General features: G+C 45.0%; 1 protein-coding gene across 1 annotated transcript; it reads left to right on the top strand.

Annotated features, from left to right (window-relative positions):
* Nucleotides 1-3,371: 3,371 nt before the first annotated feature.
* Nucleotides 3,372-4,844, top strand: LOC149334670 (THAP domain-containing protein 1-like). The gene is made up of 3 exons (XM_089557979.1): nucleotides 3,372-3,442; nucleotides 3,541-3,761; nucleotides 4,591-4,844. The coding sequence occupies exons 1-3, from the start codon at nucleotides 3,372-3,374 to the stop codon at nucleotides 4,842-4,844; spliced, it is 546 nt and encodes a 181-aa protein (XP_089414105.1).
* Nucleotides 4,845-19,823: the final 14,979 nt, after the last annotated feature.

The raw sequence follows: 19,823 nt of genomic DNA, 5'->3' as shown, positions 1-19,823 counted from the left end.
ACGATACATACTTCTTTTTATTGCAACGTACTAAAGAAACAAAAAATAAAAAAACACTTACGCTTTATGATAAAGGAGACTATGCCAGCATGAACCGTGAATTATCAGATTACTTCGACACTTTCGCTGCTAACTTCCCACTACATTCTCTCTAGTCGAACTGGTTACTTTTCAAAACAACGATGCATCGGATTATAAGTCTTTACATTCCAACCATTACTATAACAGAAAGCATAACAACACCATAGTTTAATGCATCACTCAAACGACTCAATAATAAGAAAAAAACGCCTGTTCCGGTCGGCCAAGCTGTCTAACTCTTCTTCCATATGGCAGAAGTATCATGCTCTCGCAAAAGATTACGACAAGTTAACCGCTCAGACTAAAAAGTTTTTTTCTACTACTTTACCATCTATGCTGCAGATTAACCCAAAACGATTTTGGAAAACCGTTAGCCCTAATCAATGTAATGAGATTTCACCTAACAGTAGCTCTGGATCTCCTATCCCTGACACTGAGGTTGCAGATGTTCTTAACACAGCATTCAGTTTGGTCTTTACTAATGAACCCCTTGACAATCTTCCAGATCCACCATATTTTACGCACCCGCTCATGCAAAATATCACATTTCATCCCGTCGGCATAGTCAAGGTAATTGAGTCACTGAAGAACTCGTCATCTACTGGAGTGGACGGTATCAACGCCAAAGTGCTGAAAAATACTAAACATACGTGTAGCCTGTTCTTATCGCTCATATTCCAGGAATCCCTGAACACCGGTTCGATTCCACGTGACTGGCAGGTGGGCAAGGTCATCCCAGTCTTCAAGAAAGGAAGCAGATCAACGCCGAGTAACTACCGGCGGATTTCCATAACAAGCGTTTCTTGCAAAATAATGGAGCATATTTTATACTCGCATATTGCTAACTTCCTATCGTCCGTTCATTTTTTTCACTCAACCAAGCATGGTTTTCGCAAGAATCATTCCTATGACACCCAACTCTTCCTGCACGACTTACATTTAAACCTTGATCGTAATATCCCGACTGATGCAGTGTTTTTAGACTTCGAAAAAGCGTTCGATAAGGTCCCCCATGGTCGTTTCTTACTAAAATTATCGCGCCTTAATATTCATCCATGTGTTCTGAACCGGATTGTAGGGTTTTTATCTAACCGTCAGCTGTTCGTATATGCCAATTCACACTCTTCATCCTTAACACCTGTGCTCTCAGGGGTACCGCAAGGAACGGTACTCGGGCCCCTCCTTTTCTTGATAGATATTAATGACCTACCGTGTAACATTTCTTCTCATATCCGACTCTTTGCCGATGACTGTGTCGTTTACCGAGGAATTACTAACTCCACCGACCATTTCGCATTACAAACTGACCTTATTAGCATACAGGACTGGTGTAAAACATGGCTCATGTCATTAAGCATTTCTAAAACCGTGTTAATGTCCATTCACCGTCGTCGTAATTACGTAGCGCCTAATTATAATATTAACAACCTGCAGATTGGAACATCCGAATCATTCAAATATCTTGGTGTGCATATCTCGCGTGACCTAACTTGGACCTGTCATATTAATCACATAATAAATTCTGCTAATTGTGCTCTAGGTTATTTACGCCGTAACCTTTCACTGGCTCCTCCCCCTATTAAACAGCTTGCTTTTCAAACCTTTTTGCGTCCCAAGCTTGAGTATGCTAACGCTATTTTTGATCCTCACCACAACAATCTTACTAACGCCCTCGAATTGGTTCAGAACCGCGCAACACGATTCGTTCTATCTAATTATACCTACCACTCAAGCATCTCAGCACTAAAAGCTCGAATCAACTGCCCCCCCCCCCCTAGCCTCGCGCCGTAAGATAGCACGTCTTAACCTTTTTCATAAATTTTTCCATTCTTTGCCTCTTGATAACCCCTACATAAAAAGAGCCCAATGCATCGCCCGGTTCGGCCCATACTGTGACATTTCAGCAGTCATTTTTTCAGCGTACTGCACGAGACTGGAATGACCTGCCCACCGAAGTTGCCATTATCATCAACCCCCTAGAATTCAAGCGGAGCATCGCCAACCTTTCATCTTAACATTTTTTACCATTGTTTGCCAGATACCGTCCACTTCCTCATGTAATGTCTCAACCTAGACCTTTGAGGAAATAAATAAATAAATAAATAAATAAACTTCCTGACACCTTTAGAATTTTACTTGGGTTTCACGGCTGTTTCGCTCCAGGATCGGGTTTATTTGCAGAAGAACGGAATATGTATTGGTTCGTGTGTGGCACCCATACTGTGCAACATTTTTGTTGCGGGAATTGACAAAGCCTTGGCAGGTGCATTTGATGGCAGTAGTGTTTTGAAGAGTTTTAGGTACGTTGACGACTTCTGAATTTTATTAAGAAAACACTCATCTTTGTCCTACCATCGGGTCGTGGAGGAAGTTCTAGCTGAATTTAAAAATCACGCTGGATGCTTAGGTTTTACTTATGAGCCCCCAAGGGAAACAGTTTGCAGTTTCTAGATATTGACATCACCATTATTGACGAATGCGCATGCTGGAAGTATTGCCCCCGTGCCCGCAAGGAACTGTTGCCGTACGACTCAACGCATTCGAAAACGGTAAAGCGCGCCGTCGCCATGATGTGCCTGGAAAACTCTCTAAAGAAGTCGTGTTGCCACAAAGCGCAGGAAAGGTTCGACGCCCAGATTCAGAAGCTAAAACAGGCGGGCTTCCCACCTTCGGTCTTAAGCTCCGTCAGCGAAGCTTTGTTAAAAAAGGTGAAGAAAGTACGAAAAGAAAAAAAAAGACGAAAGTGGAACCTCGGAAAAGAAAGTTATACCAGTAGTGATCCCGTATTCGCATAAAGTTGCACATAATCTTGAGCATGTTGCTTCCAAGTACAAGGTGCCAGCGGTTTTTTCTGCCCCCAAGAAACTCGCCGCATTGTGCAGAATGACTAACCCGGATAATGACAGAAAAAAGTTTGACAAACGAGAAATGCTATTCTTTTTCTAGATTGTGTGGTTTGAGTTGTACATAGCATCCTACTGACATGTGGAAAAACTTACATCGGCCAAACGGGGTGATGTATTAATGACCGTTTGAGAGAACACAGTCTGTAATTAAAGAATGGGACTGGCTCAAATCTACCGCTTCACTGTAAGGATTGTGGAAAGAAGAACAAGGAGGATATATATAGAATTTGCTGGAGCGGAGAGGGCGCGCTCCGACCGAAGCCGCCTGCCACCATCTTACCAGGGGCAAAAAGCGCGCTTGGCGCCAGCTCGCGCTGTTGTTTCCCGGAGTTGTTTTGCAGTGCAAGTTGACGTGATGGGCATGTAAACACCATAGATTTGTTTATGGTTGCCTCCTGCGTTGCCTACGGATGTGCAAACAGGCCGAAGAAGTGTTGTGGCCTCACATTTCACCTGTAAGTACACGAAAACACGTTCGATTGAGTCACTACACTTGCGTTGTCGATGGATCCCAATTAACTGATAAGTTGTGGGTGCGTGCAACGATGAATAGTCCTGGAATCTCCGACATGTTTCCAAAAGATCCGGAGCTGCGGAAACTATGGGAGCTGGCTGTTCGCCGTGAAAGGTGGCACGCGAAAGATGGCGATCGCCTTTGCTGTGTGCATTTCGCGCCGGAGTGCTTCGACCGCACTGGACAGACAACGCGACTGCGTGCGGGTAGTGCCCCTTCTGTGTTCTCTGCGTTTCCGGAGCACCTACAGAAGCCCGTGAGTACAACTGCAGAATGTGGAACCATCGCTAGCAGGGCAAATGATTCTCGCGTGATGCATTTGTGGCATCACGGTAGCCGAACTCTAGCGTCGGTGGTCTCGTTTTCGTTGAAAGGAAATGACCGAGATAAGCGGATAATAATCAACACTGTGTGCCCTGTCAGCTGGAACAGCGAGAAATGCGGCTTCCTTTCTCGAACTCATTATGTCGCGGATGTCGTTTTCATGTAATGTCGTTAAATTTTGCATTCTCACAGGTAATGATGGCATTGCTTCTGAATGACATTCGCTGAAAATGTCATCAAATTTACCGTCTATCAAGGTTGCCTCAGCAAGGCTGTAACCATGACATAGGACAGAGACCACTATTTTGTCTAGATTTTGCACAGCTTCACTTTTTTTTGTTTTCACAGGATGCAAAGTCCGAAAACAGTTTTTAGACTCATAACCGTAGGCTGTACGGATGCGGCTTCAATCAGCAAATGTGCTCAGTGAGCTTGCGTGAGTAGTTACAAGAAGAGATCTAATTAGTATGCAAGCTTACATACTGAAGAAAATAAACAGGCCAATAATTGGAAAAGATGTTTTTGGCTAAACTTCAAAATTACATACCCCCACCTTTAAGCAATGCAGAAAGTTGGGCGAGTTGGTAATACATGTTGAACTTATCAAAGCGCAATAAAAAGACAGGGACCACTTTGCTAAGTTCAACCCACCTTTATGAACCAATAAGTTTGTGGTAGCAAATAAGACGCAGCTTCGCAGCTACTCTTAATTTTCTCTGACTTGAGAGTCATCAGAAATACATACGGTCTCTATTTCAGGTGAAGAGGAAGCGTCCAGGCCGCAAGCATCAAAACACCCCGACAGTCAAAGTTCACTGCAGCCTGAAGCGCCTGAAGGCGAAGAAGAGCCACCTGTGTCTTCACCCACCAAACAATGGTACAAAGAGAAAGTCAGCGCCTCTGAGGAAGAAATAACTCAGTTGAAAAAGAAAGTTAAAAGTCTGCAGCAAACGAAGCGAAGACTCACAAAGAGAAATGAGACAGCACAAGAAGTTATCCACAAGAAGTTATCAAGGTAGTCAATGTATTTCCCCGCCCCGGGTGTCCAGTCTGCAAGAACCGAGATCTTGAGGCCGACATTCACCACCTGCTGCGGGTTTGCCCGGCGTTAAAGCCGACAAGAATTCGGCACCTGGCGGCAGCGGGTCTTTCGCCCGATAATAGTGCTTCATACACCGCTTGGACACAAGGACCTCATCATCGTTCACTGCTCGATTTCATTAGATCAGCGAACCTTTACTCATTTATTTAGACACCCTCATTTATCATTGCATACCATTTTCTGCCCTGAGGCAATCAACATCGCATTAAAAAAGCGCTATTCGCCTGACTAACAATAAATCTAACAATAAATCAATGTCTGACAAAGAGAAACAATACATAATTAGTACATTTACATGGCCCACGTTCTTTTAATTTGTGTTACTCGGGAATAGGCGTGCACGTTAGAATATTTTGTGTTAACTGTTACGAATTGCATTTCCGTCGCTAACCATATGCTAGGTTATGTAGACAGCATAACCTAACTGCGGACGTACAGACAACGTGCAACGCATTCGAAATTCTCAGCTCGTTTTCAGTGTACAACGACGACGACGGTCACACTAATCCGACAACGGCACTATCACGGTGAACCGCAGCATGTGATTATAGTGAACTATCTAGTTCACTTTAATATTATTGTAGTAGGACAAGTTTTTTGGGTAAACGACACCGACGAATCCGATCGGCGGACGGTCAGCTTTCATGCCCTCGGGAATTCGGCGGCTGAGCGAAAACACGCTGATGAGGTGACGGTGCGAATACATGCGCGCTTATACATTATCCGTATTGGAAATAAGCGAAATGAACGGCTATATTTCACATGTGCACACTTGGACACTCACTAGCAATAACCACTTGGCAAATTAATTTAAGTCGACGACGACTCCGATCCCTTCAGCGACTACTAGGCCTAGCGAGTCCGCAGGGCTGGATCGGTGATTGCGGTGGTTGTGAAGAACGATTGTAACTTAATCTGGGGCAGCACTACAGCCACCAATAGAAACAAGCTGTTAACGGTACAAAAAACCGCGCTGAAAGCAATAGCAAATGTGCCTTCTTTTTCGTCTTCTGGGCCTTTATACTCAAAATATAATATAATTAAAGTTTCCTCGTTTTATGATTTTCGCCTCCTCCAACTGTACAAATCCTTGTCCGAACGTAGAATGCCGTTCTTAGAAGAAACTATCAATTTACGCGAAAATACACACTCCCATCTAACTCGCCATCATGAAGTTTGGTATGTTCCACGTCCTCGCACTAATTACGGATTTCAGACACTAAATTACGCCTTACCTACTTTGCTTAATCAATTTCACCTACCCAGCTCTTCCGTTCGTTTACCTTCGAACCAACAGATGAAAACTTTATTTTTATAATATTTGCTAGCCTTGCCGTTGCGATGCCTTGATTTCTCTGTGTTGGAATGTGTTTGCTTTCAAATGCCTTTTCTTTTTGTATGTCATGTAAGATATATAATGTTCATTGCTTTTCCGGTTGCGGATAAACCGTACATTCTTATTTTTTCGATTTCTTTTTTGTTATGTTCAAATTGTGAACTAAGTGCTTTGTATGTTTGTATGTATGCTTTACACGCTTTCCTTATCCCTGCCGCCGATGTAGTTTGAGGGAAGGGAACATTGTCAAGCCGCAATATTGCGGCTTTTTTTTCCCTCCTCCTCAGCCATGTGATTTTCTTTACATGTCTGGAATAAAGTTGACTTGACTTGACTTGAATTCACAAGGTTTAGCGAATGCAAATGGTCAACGAGTGTAGTTTTGACAACAGTGACATGAAATCAACTATTGCTTACATCGCAGGACGCGCATACTATGAACGGGAAGCGGCGGTGTGACTCGGGCTGCCGAGCAGTGCTTGACGGCCAGCAGCAGTCGTCGCCGTCGCTAGCTTTTGGATAACAAGTTAGGCCATTTCAGTTAACGCGAACGGTCACCAAACATACTTCTGGATAAAGTAGTTCAAACTAAATTACTGGGAATGTCGGAGGAAGCCGGGAAAATTAATTAAAAGCGCCGGTCCTACGCGATGTCAACAACCCGGCTGTCAAGGGTTTCTCAGGCGAGCGATCGCGTCGGCGCTTCCCACAGATTGTGGCACTGCGTAAACAAACCCGGGTACAACCGGTACAGAAAAGAAAAGATTATTTAATAGAACTAAAGCGCATATTTCGTTTTATGTCTTTAAAACGAGCACAAGCTGTTCATACGCAGCGATGTAAACAGCAGTATGAGTGCAGTCGTCCTCATCGGCGCACTCCTGGGGAAATTTCATGCACACGCGGTAAATGTTTATTGGTGTACTATTATCTGCAAGCACTCACTTAGACGGAACACGAACTATTTGCTAAACAAAGAGCAGAAAAGAGCGAGTAGTGGGTATCGAAATGAACAGCCACAGAGCCGAAAGCACTCGCGCGACTGTGGGCGGGGCGAAGCGACGGCGGCGGCGACGGCTATTGGTCGGTTCGGGCTGTGTTCGCGTTTCGAAGGCATTCCAAAATCTGGAATTTCTCCGCGGAGCTCCGTCGACTCGAATGTCATCTGAACCGAATGTCGTTGAAAAACTTCGTATAGCAGCGTTAGTTCGGCAGTCGAGTCGAATGACATTCGGTTGGAAGGCATTCGAAATGCCTGTGTAGCAGGGGTATTACACCCGTTCGGAGTTTCGCACATCAATGGTTGATCGTGTCAGTAGAAATCGGTAAGGTTGAGGTCACCGCCTACAATGACATGGACTGGCTTAATTTTTTGTGAAGATGTAATGAACTGTTCTAATTCCTGCATCTCGTTTGCCCGAAGCTAGTAATAGCAGCAGACTATCTTATTTTCATGTGTATTAAAAAAACGTTGAGGGTGACAGTTCTTCGATTGCTCGGTGGTGGTTGTAGCGTAAATGTGCAGTGGCCTGTCGGCAATTGCAGCGACCGATACACTGATTTCAATGGTATCTACCGGTGTTCCATAAGGCCAGCGTCCTCTAAGCTACTAGAGTAGTTTTTAGAGGACTGCAAACACATTGAGCTTGTAGCGATCCAAAAGTGAGCACATGGTTCGCGCACTCTTAATTTGTTTTTCGTCTGTGTTGCTATGGCTCTGAAACGTCAGGATCAGAAACCAGCTTGCCCCTTCGTAAATTATAACTTTGGTTGTAAATTATAACCTTATTCGTGAGGAAATCGGTAATACGCGACGTCATGGATGCCATCTTGGTACTTGCGAATGGATTATGCAGCCTGTTGTTGCCAGATGACACTGAATGTTTGAAAATAGTTTTGGACTATCTACCACTAAACCTTCTTCTTTAGGGTTTTGTAGATTCGTGTATCGCTCGCTGTTTCCGGCCCGACCTGGGTGCACTGGAAAGAAATGCAAAAAGGGGGTCACGGAACCACAGCACCCATCAGAATTCAAAGGCTGCCTTACGTGACAGCGCACAACGACGAGATGAGGCTCCCGAAGGTCGTTCCTGCCACAACAGCTTCCACGTGCCAAATGTTGGCGCACGAAAAAGCAACGAGAGTGGGACTGCGCTGGCGCGCGCCAGGCCGTACGCGGCGGCAGCGGCGGACATTTGCATTCTGCCGGCATCTTCGCAACGCGAGCCCATATGGCGGAATCTGGAACTCACACAAAGCAGAGGCCGCCGGTGAACTGCATACCAAGCGCGTGAGCAACGAGCCAGCGATGGAAAATCGAAGCGGGAGGTGCCAGCTTCGCTCGGTGGCAGACGCGAGGCCAGCGCGTTTTCGAGGCATGCGCGGGCCATCAAGTGAGCTGCCAGCACTGCTGCGCGAGATGAGCGACCCATGCTCCGTTCGAGGGAGGCGAAAGCGATGCCAGCCGGGAGCAGCGATAACACCCGAGTAGACTCCGGCAACCTCCATTGTATGTGTCTATAGGACAACATGCTACGTGGAAGGCGAAGCGTTGCTAAGGTAGAAGCTTGGGCGAGTTGGTGGTTGTTCATTCTAAAGCAGCGCAAAAAAGGCACGGACAAGAGGAAGAGACGTACAAACAGCGCCTGTGTGTATGTCTCTTCCTCTTGTCAGTGTCTTTTTTGCGCTGTTTTAGAATGAGCGAAGCGTTGAAGTGGCTTAAACTGCTCGGTTGTACGGAATATGGTTGGGAGCTTGCTGCCTCACGTTAAAATCAGTGTTGCCGAATCGTTGGAAATTTACAATATCGTGGGAAAAGCAAGCTACGAAGGGAAAAAGGGAAATTTTTTTAACCCCTTCAAAATGTGGGAAATTTTCAGTGGCACTGAAAAATGCTGTTGGAAATGTATTTTCTCGACAAAATGTCTGGAGAGAGAGTGTAACGTCTTTCATCGTGGCAGCCTAAACAGTCTTGGGAGCACAAATTTGGCCCGTCTTTTTTTTTTTTTCCTACCTAGCCTTGGCTGCAGAAGCACAGAAAAGTTTCTGAGGGAGCGCACGGATACACTGCATAAGAGACCGGGGTGGGACGCCCATGGCCACATTCTCTTTGGGAAGGAGGGAAGGGGGCAGCTTTCTGATTTTCCCGTAGCATACCCCTCCTCGCGCACACTGATTCCAGGAATGCACTCTGATACATTTTTTGGCAATGCGGCAGAGGCTAGGCAGGCTTTTCGTCCCCGCGCGGGAAGTGGGTTGGTCGTTCGGCACAGGGGTGCGGAGGAGTGAAGGGGGTAAGTTGTAGAGAAGGTGTGGGATCGCTATGTCACTCCCCACGGCATGGGGACAAATGTACGCAGCAGCCGGATTTGAATGGAGGATTTACCAAAGACAGATTTGCCACCTGTTAATTCTGAGAACAAAAGAAGGTGGGGCCCCTCCACATCGGCTCCTTCAACCTCATTTGGCACCCTGTACACCCTGCACTCTTGAACCTTGCCGTTATTTTCATTCATGTTCCCTCCACTAAACTGTAGAATCGAATCGACATCAAGAATCGACATATAGAATCGACATCAAGCTTACCTATTAATGTTCTCGAATCTGATCGAAGTCGCGCTGCACGTTTCATTCATTCTTCGCATTCTCGTGACATCAGGTTACTTCCTTAAAAGCAGCATACAGATTATCACCCTTATCTCTCCGTCCTCACATTGCGAGCCAATCTCTATTTAAGAGGATTCTGGTGTGGGCTAGTTGGTTCACACTTAATAAACAGATTCACACAGCGCTACGGAACGAGGACAAAAAGGAACACGAAAACACAGGACGGGAGCTGACTACCAACACTTTATTGCATGAAAAAAACCAGCCCATACTCATACTATTTTTCTGGACCACGTGATGCACTGTCAGCCACCGTACACAGCGAAAGAACGCCTCACACGCTTAGCCAGTCATAACGCTGCTCGAAAGAACTCATGAAGAGTGCATGCACTATCAAACTATAACATTACTAAACTAATGATAAAAGGACTGACAGATAAAAGATGTGCATGACCCAGCTACAGCCTTTGACAACTACAGCTGAGATAGGCAGGAATATGAGTACATCAAAGCAAAACGGAATCTTTGGGCTACATAAAACGTCTAAGAGGGCGAGAAGGCGTAAAAGCATGAGACAATGCATGAGAAAATGGCCACCAAAAAAGGGCAAGGAAAATAAACAGTTGCTAGACAATAGGCACAGTTAGCAGGCTAAAAGCGAAAACAAAAAACCGACACTAACAAACAACACGGCAAAAGTGATAATTGTAAAAAAAGAGAAACTAAATAAAGAAAAAAAATGAACTGCCACCGGTCAAGCAATTAAGACCGTAAAAACCATTAAAAGTCTTTAATAGAAAGAGGAGAAACGTTCCGCATAAGGCCAACAAACAAAACAACGCAAAATAAAGGACAATAACGTGAAGTGCGGGAAAAACCGTTTGTCAGGATGTCTAGCGGTTAAAACGCAAGAACCGCGTCCGTTCCAGGAAGGTCCTTCTTTCTCCTGGAAACAGACAGAAGGGCTGCTGATGCACGCGTCCCCAGCCTTTTCAATCAAAAAACTTCAATAATCTCCCTTTCTACTCTACTCCTTGCGGTCGCCAGAAACTTCGTGTCTGATAACATAGGCCGACAATCGTGACGGGGTTGGTTACAGTGTAGTGCCATGTGGCTCCCAGATTGTTTTTTTACGTTAAAGAAGTGTTCGCTTGCTCTGTCATTGAAACAGCATCCGGTCTGGCCGATGTATACTTTACCACACGTGAGGGGAATCTGGCAGACCGACATTCGGTGTACTGACGGTAATGTTTTACTGTGCACTGCACGAACTTTTTCGGGGCTGTATGCGCATCGCACTTTATCATATATGCCACGCATATCACACCACACCAGCCATCAACCACAAGTTGGCCGTCATCATTCTCGCACTGTCACATTTTCAAAGTCCGCTTTTCCTCGTGCAGCTGCTAAAGGAACGGCCTTCCAATCAGCGTTGCTATCATCACATGCTCATCACAGTCCGTGGAAAAAGAAAAAAGTTCCTCTTATTGTAACTATGCGTCTTAATCTTCCCACCCTTTATTAAGGCCATTAAAGTAATAAAATGAAAGGATATGTGCCGGGCACACAGAATAGGGCATTTTGATACAGAAAAGCCATGCCACTCATAACTAGAATTGAAACATACAAAACCGTTACAAACATACAAAGCGTCGTTTATGGAAAAACACATACACGGCAATGGCAATGCATAACGTACCGAAAAACTTAAAAGAGTATGACGAATCTAAGACAACATCTCTAAAATTCCAATACAAATCACTAACCTACAATGGCAAGTGGCCAATAATCAGGTACAGAGTACAATTTATGAAACGGCCAGTTCCGGGAAAAAAAGAGGTTTGGTTTGGTTTATGGGGTTTAACGTCCCAAAGCGACTAAGGCTATGAGAGACGCCGTAGTGAAGGGCTCCGGAAATTTCGACCACCTGGGGTTCTTTAACGTGCACTGATATCGCACAGTACACGGGCCTCTAGAATTTCTCCTCCAAAGAAATTCTAGCCGCCGCGGCCGGGATCGAACCCGCGTCTTTCGGGTCAGCAGCCGAGCACCATAACCGCTGAGCCGCCGCGGCGGCGAAAAAAAGAGGGAAATTGGGGCCCAAGTCTTCGCTCCGGTCGCGTTAAATTGCCGCCAAGTTAAGGCGGTTTGAAGGAGGTGCGTTTAAAAAACATTGATGTTCCATTATTTTTACCAACTTTCTTAGTGAATTTCGCAAAAACATTAACGACTGTAATGCTGTCATTCTGGCACTTACAGAAACATAGGTAAACAACAAAATAACAACCCCCGAATTATTTCAGTGTTAAAATCAATATGTCGTTTGCGATGTGACCGAACAGGTAGAATTGATGGTAGCGCTGTTCTTGCAGTCAATGAATCTATTGACTCTTTTTCATACCCGTTATCACGAACTTAGTTTTGCGTAATTGATAGTTTTAAAATATAATACTAGGTGTGCTGCCCATCACCATCAAGCGACTCGTCATACTGCGATGATCTATATGATTGTTTAAACCAAGTTACTACGGCTCCCCATGAAGATTAAATTATACTACTAGACGAATTTAATATTCATAAGATTGTTCGGTCAAATTTCAGCCCCTTTCCAACCCCTCGTCAACCGTGGCTGATTGCTTTATTTTCATTCGCTCGGATCTCGGCCTATCGAAGACTTTTAATCTTCCATAAGGAGTAACGCAGCACACCTTATCACTCCTGGATATCGTTCTAACGCCATCAGCCGATAACTTGTCTACGGCAACTCACATTCCGGGGCTGAGCGATGAAGATATACTTGATTTTACTCTCACATGACGCAACTGAAAACCCGTAGAGAGAGAAAAGAGTTTCGTGATTACAAAAAGCCATCAGCGCCGAACAGTGCTCATTTCTTGTCACTTTCTTACCGCTTCACTTGGAGATTTCATATAAACTAACTGTTCCATTTTCAAAAATAATCCAGTGAGCTAATCACCAAACGTGTTCCTCTTTGAACCGTTCGCACCAACAATAAAGCGGCATGGTATAACACTTGCGCTCAATTATCGAACAAGAAAAAAAACTTTACACGAACTTCGAAACTTGCTCCTGAACGGACACATTGGGTACGAAAAAAAACTGCGAAATCATCTCTTAGCGCCTTGTGGTAGGCCAAATCCACATTTCGCTATTCTACACTTCCAATAATATTAAAAACTAACCGAAAGCAATTTTCGAACAACATACGAAGGAACACTAATAGGCCAATAATATCATTACTGGCAAGTTCTGCGGACCCGATACCTGCTCATTTTTGAGCAACTATGCTTAGCGATACGTTCACTAGTTCTCATCTGATAAGATCCCCGATCCCCGTCAGCAGTAAGTCCTACTAACTAGCATTCCACGGATCAGACCATATTCGATATAACCGGCACCAAAGCCAAAATGAAGAAATTAAATCAGAAAGCATCACGTGTGGTAGACGATGTCAAAATGTATTCTTACAGAACGCTGCGGAATACTGCTCCATCATACTGCAATGCATTATTTCGCAGTCATACAACTCTGGCATCGCGCCGCCGCGGTGGCGCAGTGGTTACGGCGCTCGGCTGCTGACCCGAAAGATGCGGGTTCGATCCCGGCCGCGGCGGCTGAATTTCGATGGAGGCGAAATTCTGGAGGCCCGTGTGCTGTGCGATGTCAGTACACGTTAAAGAACCCCAGGTGGTCGAAATTTCCGGAGCCCCTCACTACGGCGTCCCCCATAGCCTGGGTTACTTCGGGACGTTAAACCCATATAAACCAAACCAAACAACTCTGGCATCGTGCCCTACGATTTAAAAAATGGAAAAGAAATATCCATTCACAAATGTGGAGCAGCATACGATTCACGTAGTTGCAGTCACATTTCCCTTACATTCGATTTGAAGAACAGAGTGTCTAGCGTTCCGTCCAGACGGAACATTTGCTGCCGCTGCAGTTCCGTCCAGACGGAATATTTACTGCAGCTAGAGTTCCGTCCATACAATAGACAGTTTTAGTTTCACGTAAGTAGAGCGCTTACGGGCAACTTACGGGTCACCAGTGGGCATGCGCAGAACGTGATGTGTCTGCGTGGGTCGCACGGACCTAAGCAAGATTCGGATCTTTGCGTTGCGGTCTTCATGTTGCTTGCGTATACGTGTAGTTGGCAAGATGGCGGCGCCCTGCCCGCCCGCTTCAGAGCGAATACAGCTTCGCCGCTAATCCCTCGACGTGGTATCATGCTGTAAACTGTTTTAATTGCCTTCAGTTGGCCCATTCTTGCTCTCGCATGAAGTTTTAGGTGATAACTGGCTTTTGTTTTCCAGATAGAAATCCGTTTCAGCCGCTTCTAAGCCTGAAGGAGAAGCGTTTGTGGTCGTCATAGCAACGAGTGTGCCGACGATCTCGCGAGACCACGCGAAGCTCAAAACCTCAAAACCTCGACTAAACACAATTAGTTTTGTTTATGTGTACTAGATGGCGCGGCACAACATGCTAGCGCATTTTTTATGTTCTATGGCCGATCTACACAGTTTGGTTCTCGTACGTGTAGCTAAAAATATACGAAGCGACACGAGCGTACGCTGCGTTGACTGCTCACGTTTACGTGCGTGGAGGTTCTACGTACGTAAAACTAAAACTGTCTAATATCCGTACTGTCTATACCTTACAAAAGAGGTGATTTTTACCTACGTAAAGCATTTATTTGCCTCTGGAATAACCAGTTCACAAAGCTGTATCCAGATGTTCTCTCTACGCATGTATACGGCACCAAAATATCTGTCCGCGTACTGCGTTTAGTTGCATTCTCGAAAGTGTATCTTCCGTGAATGCATGCAGGATCGGGAAAACGACAGTGTTAGAAGCAGAGTGCAGAAACTTCTCGCGAAGTTATATGAAGCCCTGTCGCTGTTTGTGCTGCAAGATGACCTAGCGCGAAAAAAACTAAGACGTACGCAAACGGTCAACAAGCATTATGCAAACGCACCAACAAACCCAAGCCAAAACTTGCTCTATTGCCATTTCTCACTGACTGCATGGAAAATGAAATGATGCAGCAGAATATCCTGTCACACATTAGGCGGAACAGGTTTGCCACTTTTTTAAATGGACATGCAAAAGTCTGCAATCAAACTGGTTTCCCAATCCCTAACGCCAGCTTTAATTCCGTCTTGACATAACTCTTGTGGCAGATAATGCTGGACGGAACTGTATCGTGTCAGATACAGTTCCGTCTGGACGGAACCCCACCGCTACATGCAGTTCCGTCCGGACGGAACTCTAGCGCAAATTGTAGTTCCGTATGGACGGAACTCTAGCCACAGCCTTTGAAGAAAGTTTATCTTAACCAGAGCTGATTCTTTTGACTCTATGTTTTCTTCACTGCATTTAATTTGAGAGCCATTTATTTCTACGTTTACTTTTTGTATTTTGCATCTGAGCCTTGTATTTATTGCTGTATTTTGTGTTACAACTTGTATTTAACATTTTTCAATTTTGCTAAACCTGTTCTTTTTTTCATATATTATGTATTCGCCCCTCCTGCTTGGGCCTACTGTAGGCATGCAGTATGTTCTAAATAAATAAATAAATATCAAGACATACTGGAAATGGGCCTCGGCCGAAAAGCTACAAGAGTAGGTTGAGATATGCTCGTGTCCCGGTAAAGGCAGAGCAGCAGAACATGTGCACATTCAAGGCGAACATGCATATAGAGAATTAAACTATGCAGTATGGAAAACCGCAAAAACAGGAGAAATTGCTTGCGCTCATGAAACAAAGAAACTAGAATGAAGACCGTATTTAACAGGTCAACGATCGTCAAACAGTATAGGCGGCTGAACCTAAGGAATACTGAGTACTTATGACAAAGCTCACCTCAGGGAAGGTGAACTTCTGACTGGAAATTAAGCAATATAGTGCCGTGTACAAATCCGACCCTCAAATTGTCGTTTGTAACTATCGTCGCATATCTATCGCAAGTACTGTTTGTTATTTTTGGTAGCATGTGTTTTTCACAAGTGTATTAACCATATGAATTTTCATTCATTATTAACTAAGCAGCAACATAGTTTTTGTACAGGTGTCAGTTGTGTAACAAAGCAACTGAGTCAATTCATGACGTGTCTAGTGCACTTGATGAAGGGTTTTCTATATATTGCGTCTTCTTAGGTTTCAAGAAGGCATTTTATGTTGTTCCCCATTTTCTTCCGCTGCAGAAATGGTCTTGGTATAATATAGATAAGAAAATTATCGATTGTAAAAATGAGTGCTTAAATTTTAGAAACGAAAGGTCAGCAATCACTGGTAAGCTATCAAGAGAACGTATTGTACATTCTGGTGTACTTCAAGGATCAGTCCTCGGACCATTGTTATTTTCTATATTTGTGAACGACTAACATTCCCCTGTTTGAAGATTATTGCTTGTTGTGCAGGGTTGTTGACTGTGCGAATGACTGTATTGTCAAATAATAAATACTTAACTTTATAATTTCTCCTTAAGTGCTTTGTTAGAATACAATAATTTAACTTTCTGTTTGAGCGTGTGCTATGTGTGTTAGATGTATTTTATACGCTTGTTAATGTAGTTGCAGTTTTCTGTTCACTTTCGGCGTTTGCTGTCTGTACAAGATGTCTAGTATATGCTTGCAAGCTTTGTGTGAAATTGTACCCTGTCTTCCGTTACCGCTCGATAGGGCAGGAGCCCCTGTCACGCTACGCCTTTAGCTCCTGCCTTTATTGCGCGTTTGTTACCTCTTAACAAAGCGATCATCACCATCATTACAGGGTGACTTGAATAGGATTGCAAATAGGTGCAGCAAATGAGGGATGTCTATTAGCTTTAAAAACATCAGTGCGCATACGTGTAACAAAAAGAGAAAACCCACATGAGTTCTTTTATTAAACTAATCTTCAGTGCCTGAGTGCAAGTACCTTGGCGTATATATAACCTCTAACCTAAGCTGGCGACGCCATAGCGACTACGTAACTGGGAAGCCGTGTCACGGTCTCGGTTTTTTATGGCGTAATCATTAAACACTTTCTTTCCGAAGGAAAAGAGGTACTTTTTAAATCTGATGTTCCCTCAGTTCAGAATATGGTTGCTCAGTAGGTGACCCTTTGGTATAGGTTTAGAAAAACTATATATATATATATATATATATATATATATATATATAAACTCGAGAGGACAAAGTTTGGGTGTGGAATGTGTCTTTAATCATTATAGCAGAGACATTAGCGTTTGATGTGCAAAAACACTCTCTCGGATGGTGGTCGCTAGCAAAACGCCGATATTCTTTGAGACTAAAATCTCGCCATAGTAATTATGCCTGCAAGACTCGTATAAACCATCACTTGTATATTATGCACCACACTATGTTTCTCTACGGCCAGTTACATGTCGAACAGACGAGTTCAAATATTCTCTTTTCCCCAAGGTCTATAAAAGATTGGAATGCACTCCCTGAAGCGGCAACGTCAATTATGTCAAATGATTTATTCTCAACATGTTCATGAATTCCTTGTTTATGGCGTATTTTGACCATCTGTCGCGATGCATTTCATGTACATTACTTTGTCCTTTTTTTCATATGTTTTATATTACCGCGAATCTTTGCAGTGCTTCTTCATTCTTCAAAGCTGCCGGCAAGCCGCTTTATCGCTTTGTGATGTAAAACGCGCCCAGATTTATCACGATTGATCGCATCAAGGAGGAGCCGCTTCTACGTTGTTCCGGAAGGTTCCAGAAACTTTCCAAGCCTTATCTCGAAACTTCGCTATCAGCTTTAACAAGAGCCTGTCTGTTCGTACAGAGAGGCCTAGTCATTTAGTTCTTCGCGGCCGCAAGTCATCCCAAGTATAGAGTTTCGTTTGGATACCATTCTCGCGGTTTTCCTCCTCGCCGGTCTGCACTCACCACTACGTGAAAATATGTTATTCCCCCCTCCCCCCACTGCACTATTATTTATGGCGCTGCTGGTATTTAAATAAATAAGTACCTTTTGTAACGTTTAATCCTGTTGTGTTTGTTTTTTCGCGATTTGTGTCATGATCGCTGCTTTTGCCGTGCTTCATTTAACTCCGAGGGTCTTCGTGACCCCGATCAGCAAAGGCAGTGCTTTATCTACGTGTTCCTTTTTGCAGGACTGCAATTTCCACACTATTGCTGATGTTTTTTTTTTCGTTTCAGCATAAAAGTAGAAGCTTTCTTTTCTTTTACGGGACCTCGGTGTTGCAACATGGGCGTAGCTCGACTTACACTAGCGTGCCGGTCAGGCGCTCACTCCAACATCCCTGTCAACGGAGTGGTGATATCGGTGAGCGGCTCGTGGTGATATCGGTGAGAGACACTGCGTGGAGCAGCTACTGGCGACGGCGTCGGCGTACACAAAGGCGTCTAATCCCCTTCGCCGGGGAGGCTGAGTACGGCGCTTCTCCCGGACTGACCGTGGAACGACGGAAGGGACCCAGTGGCGACTACAGCGGGGGCGACGGCGCCGCCAACTCATTAACCGCGTGCGCCCTGAGGAGTCGACAAGGCAGGGGCGACACGGCTGATTTGTCCCTGAAGAGGTCATCGGTGAGCGGTCAGCGCTCGCGTCCCCATCGATCAAGCTCATCATACAGCGGCAATGACCTTTGGGCCTGGTCAAACAGTTCGCGACTGAGAGACGCCAAGTTCCTCCTTGCCCGTGTGTGTGTGTGTCTGTGCGGTGTGCGGTGCCACGTGGGGAAGGCGGAGCCTAAGAAGACGCTGGCGGCCCATTGGACGCTCAACCAGAGATCGGATTCCCTAGCTGGTCTGCCTGGGGAACGTGAGCTGCATTTAAGCAGCATTCTGCGGTGTGCCAGATCATTCTCCCCCATTTTCTGACTTTGGTCTACTTGCTGTAAATATGTAAAATAAACCTTCAAGCTTGCTATTCCTCCCGAAGGCTTCCCTTCGTAGTCTGCTGCTTCGTCCTAACGCAGTGAAGGCCCTGGTCCCGATCCCCGACCACATCAACTGGATGGCAGCGGTGTGATGGTCTGCGCCCGATCCTGACTCTGGTATGGTAAGTGCACGGTCCTTCTCTTAGAGCATTCCCAGGTTTGACAACTTTGGGAATTTGTTAGCCTAGGCAATCGAAGGTTGGTAGAAGAGGCAGCCGGGGCTCCTCTAACCACGTGCAGTAGAGACTTGCCATTGCTGAAATAGTCATGGACTGGAAGAAGCTGCGCAAACCAGACCTGGTTCTTATATGCAGGGAATTGGGCGTTGATTGTCGGTCCATCCGTAGAAAACCGGAATTGATTAAAGCAATTGAGGATTTCGGTGCGGACGCGGACGAGATAGCAGAATGTTGGGAGCTAATTCAGGCGGAATTAGCGAAGACACAGGAGATCGAGATAAAACGGCTCGATGAAAAGAAGCGAGAGGATGAACAAAAAATGAAACGCGAAGAGCATGAAAGGGAGATTAAAAAAAAACAGCTCGATCTACAGATAGCTCAGGCTGCACAGGCAGAACGCACTAGGCTAGAGGTGCCAAACACTGTGGCGAGCCAGGCAGCATCAAGTGAAAAAATAAAGGACCTCTTGCTGCCGTACAAACTTGGAGAGGACATAGGGTTCTTTCTCGTGAACTTTGAGCGGGCATGTGAAAGTTGCGAGTTGCCGACCGAGTCTTGGCCGCAGAAACTTCTGACCATTCTTCCATGTGAGGTGGCTCAAGTACTCGCTCACCTGACAAAGGAAGAGGCGGCAGACTATACTAAAGTAAAGGCAGCACTCCTAAAGAAGTATCGCCTGTCCGCAGAGGCCTTTCGACGCCTTTTCAGGGAAACCGGAAAACAGCCTAAGCAGTCCTTTCCGGATTTTGGGTATAACCTTAAGGCAGACCTGAAGGAATGGCTAAAGGGAGAAGAGGCTTTCGGAACTCACGACAAGGTAATAGAGGTG

The sequence above is a fragment of the Amblyomma mixtum genome, chromosome 8 (assembly GCF_055824585.1).
Source record: "Amblyomma mixtum isolate Tamu chromosome 8, ASM5582458v1, whole genome shotgun sequence".
NCBI classification, from domain to species: domain Eukaryota; kingdom Metazoa; phylum Arthropoda; class Arachnida; order Ixodida; family Ixodidae; genus Amblyomma; species Amblyomma mixtum.
This window is presented reverse-complemented; position numbering and strand designations above follow the sequence as displayed.

Coding starts and splice junctions, on each gene's coding strand:
- LOC149334670 (XM_089557979.1), top strand. CDS start 3,372: ATGGTTGCCTCCTGCGTTGCCTACGGATGTGCAAACAGGCCGAAGAAG. Junction 3,443..3,540: donor TGTGGCCTCACATTTCACCT/GTAAGTACACGA, acceptor AACGATGAATAG/TCCTGGAATCTCCGACATGT. Junction 3,762..4,590: donor GCACCTACAGAAGCCCGTGA/GTACAACTGCAG, acceptor TTTCAGGTGAAG/AGGAAGCGTCCAGGCCGCAA.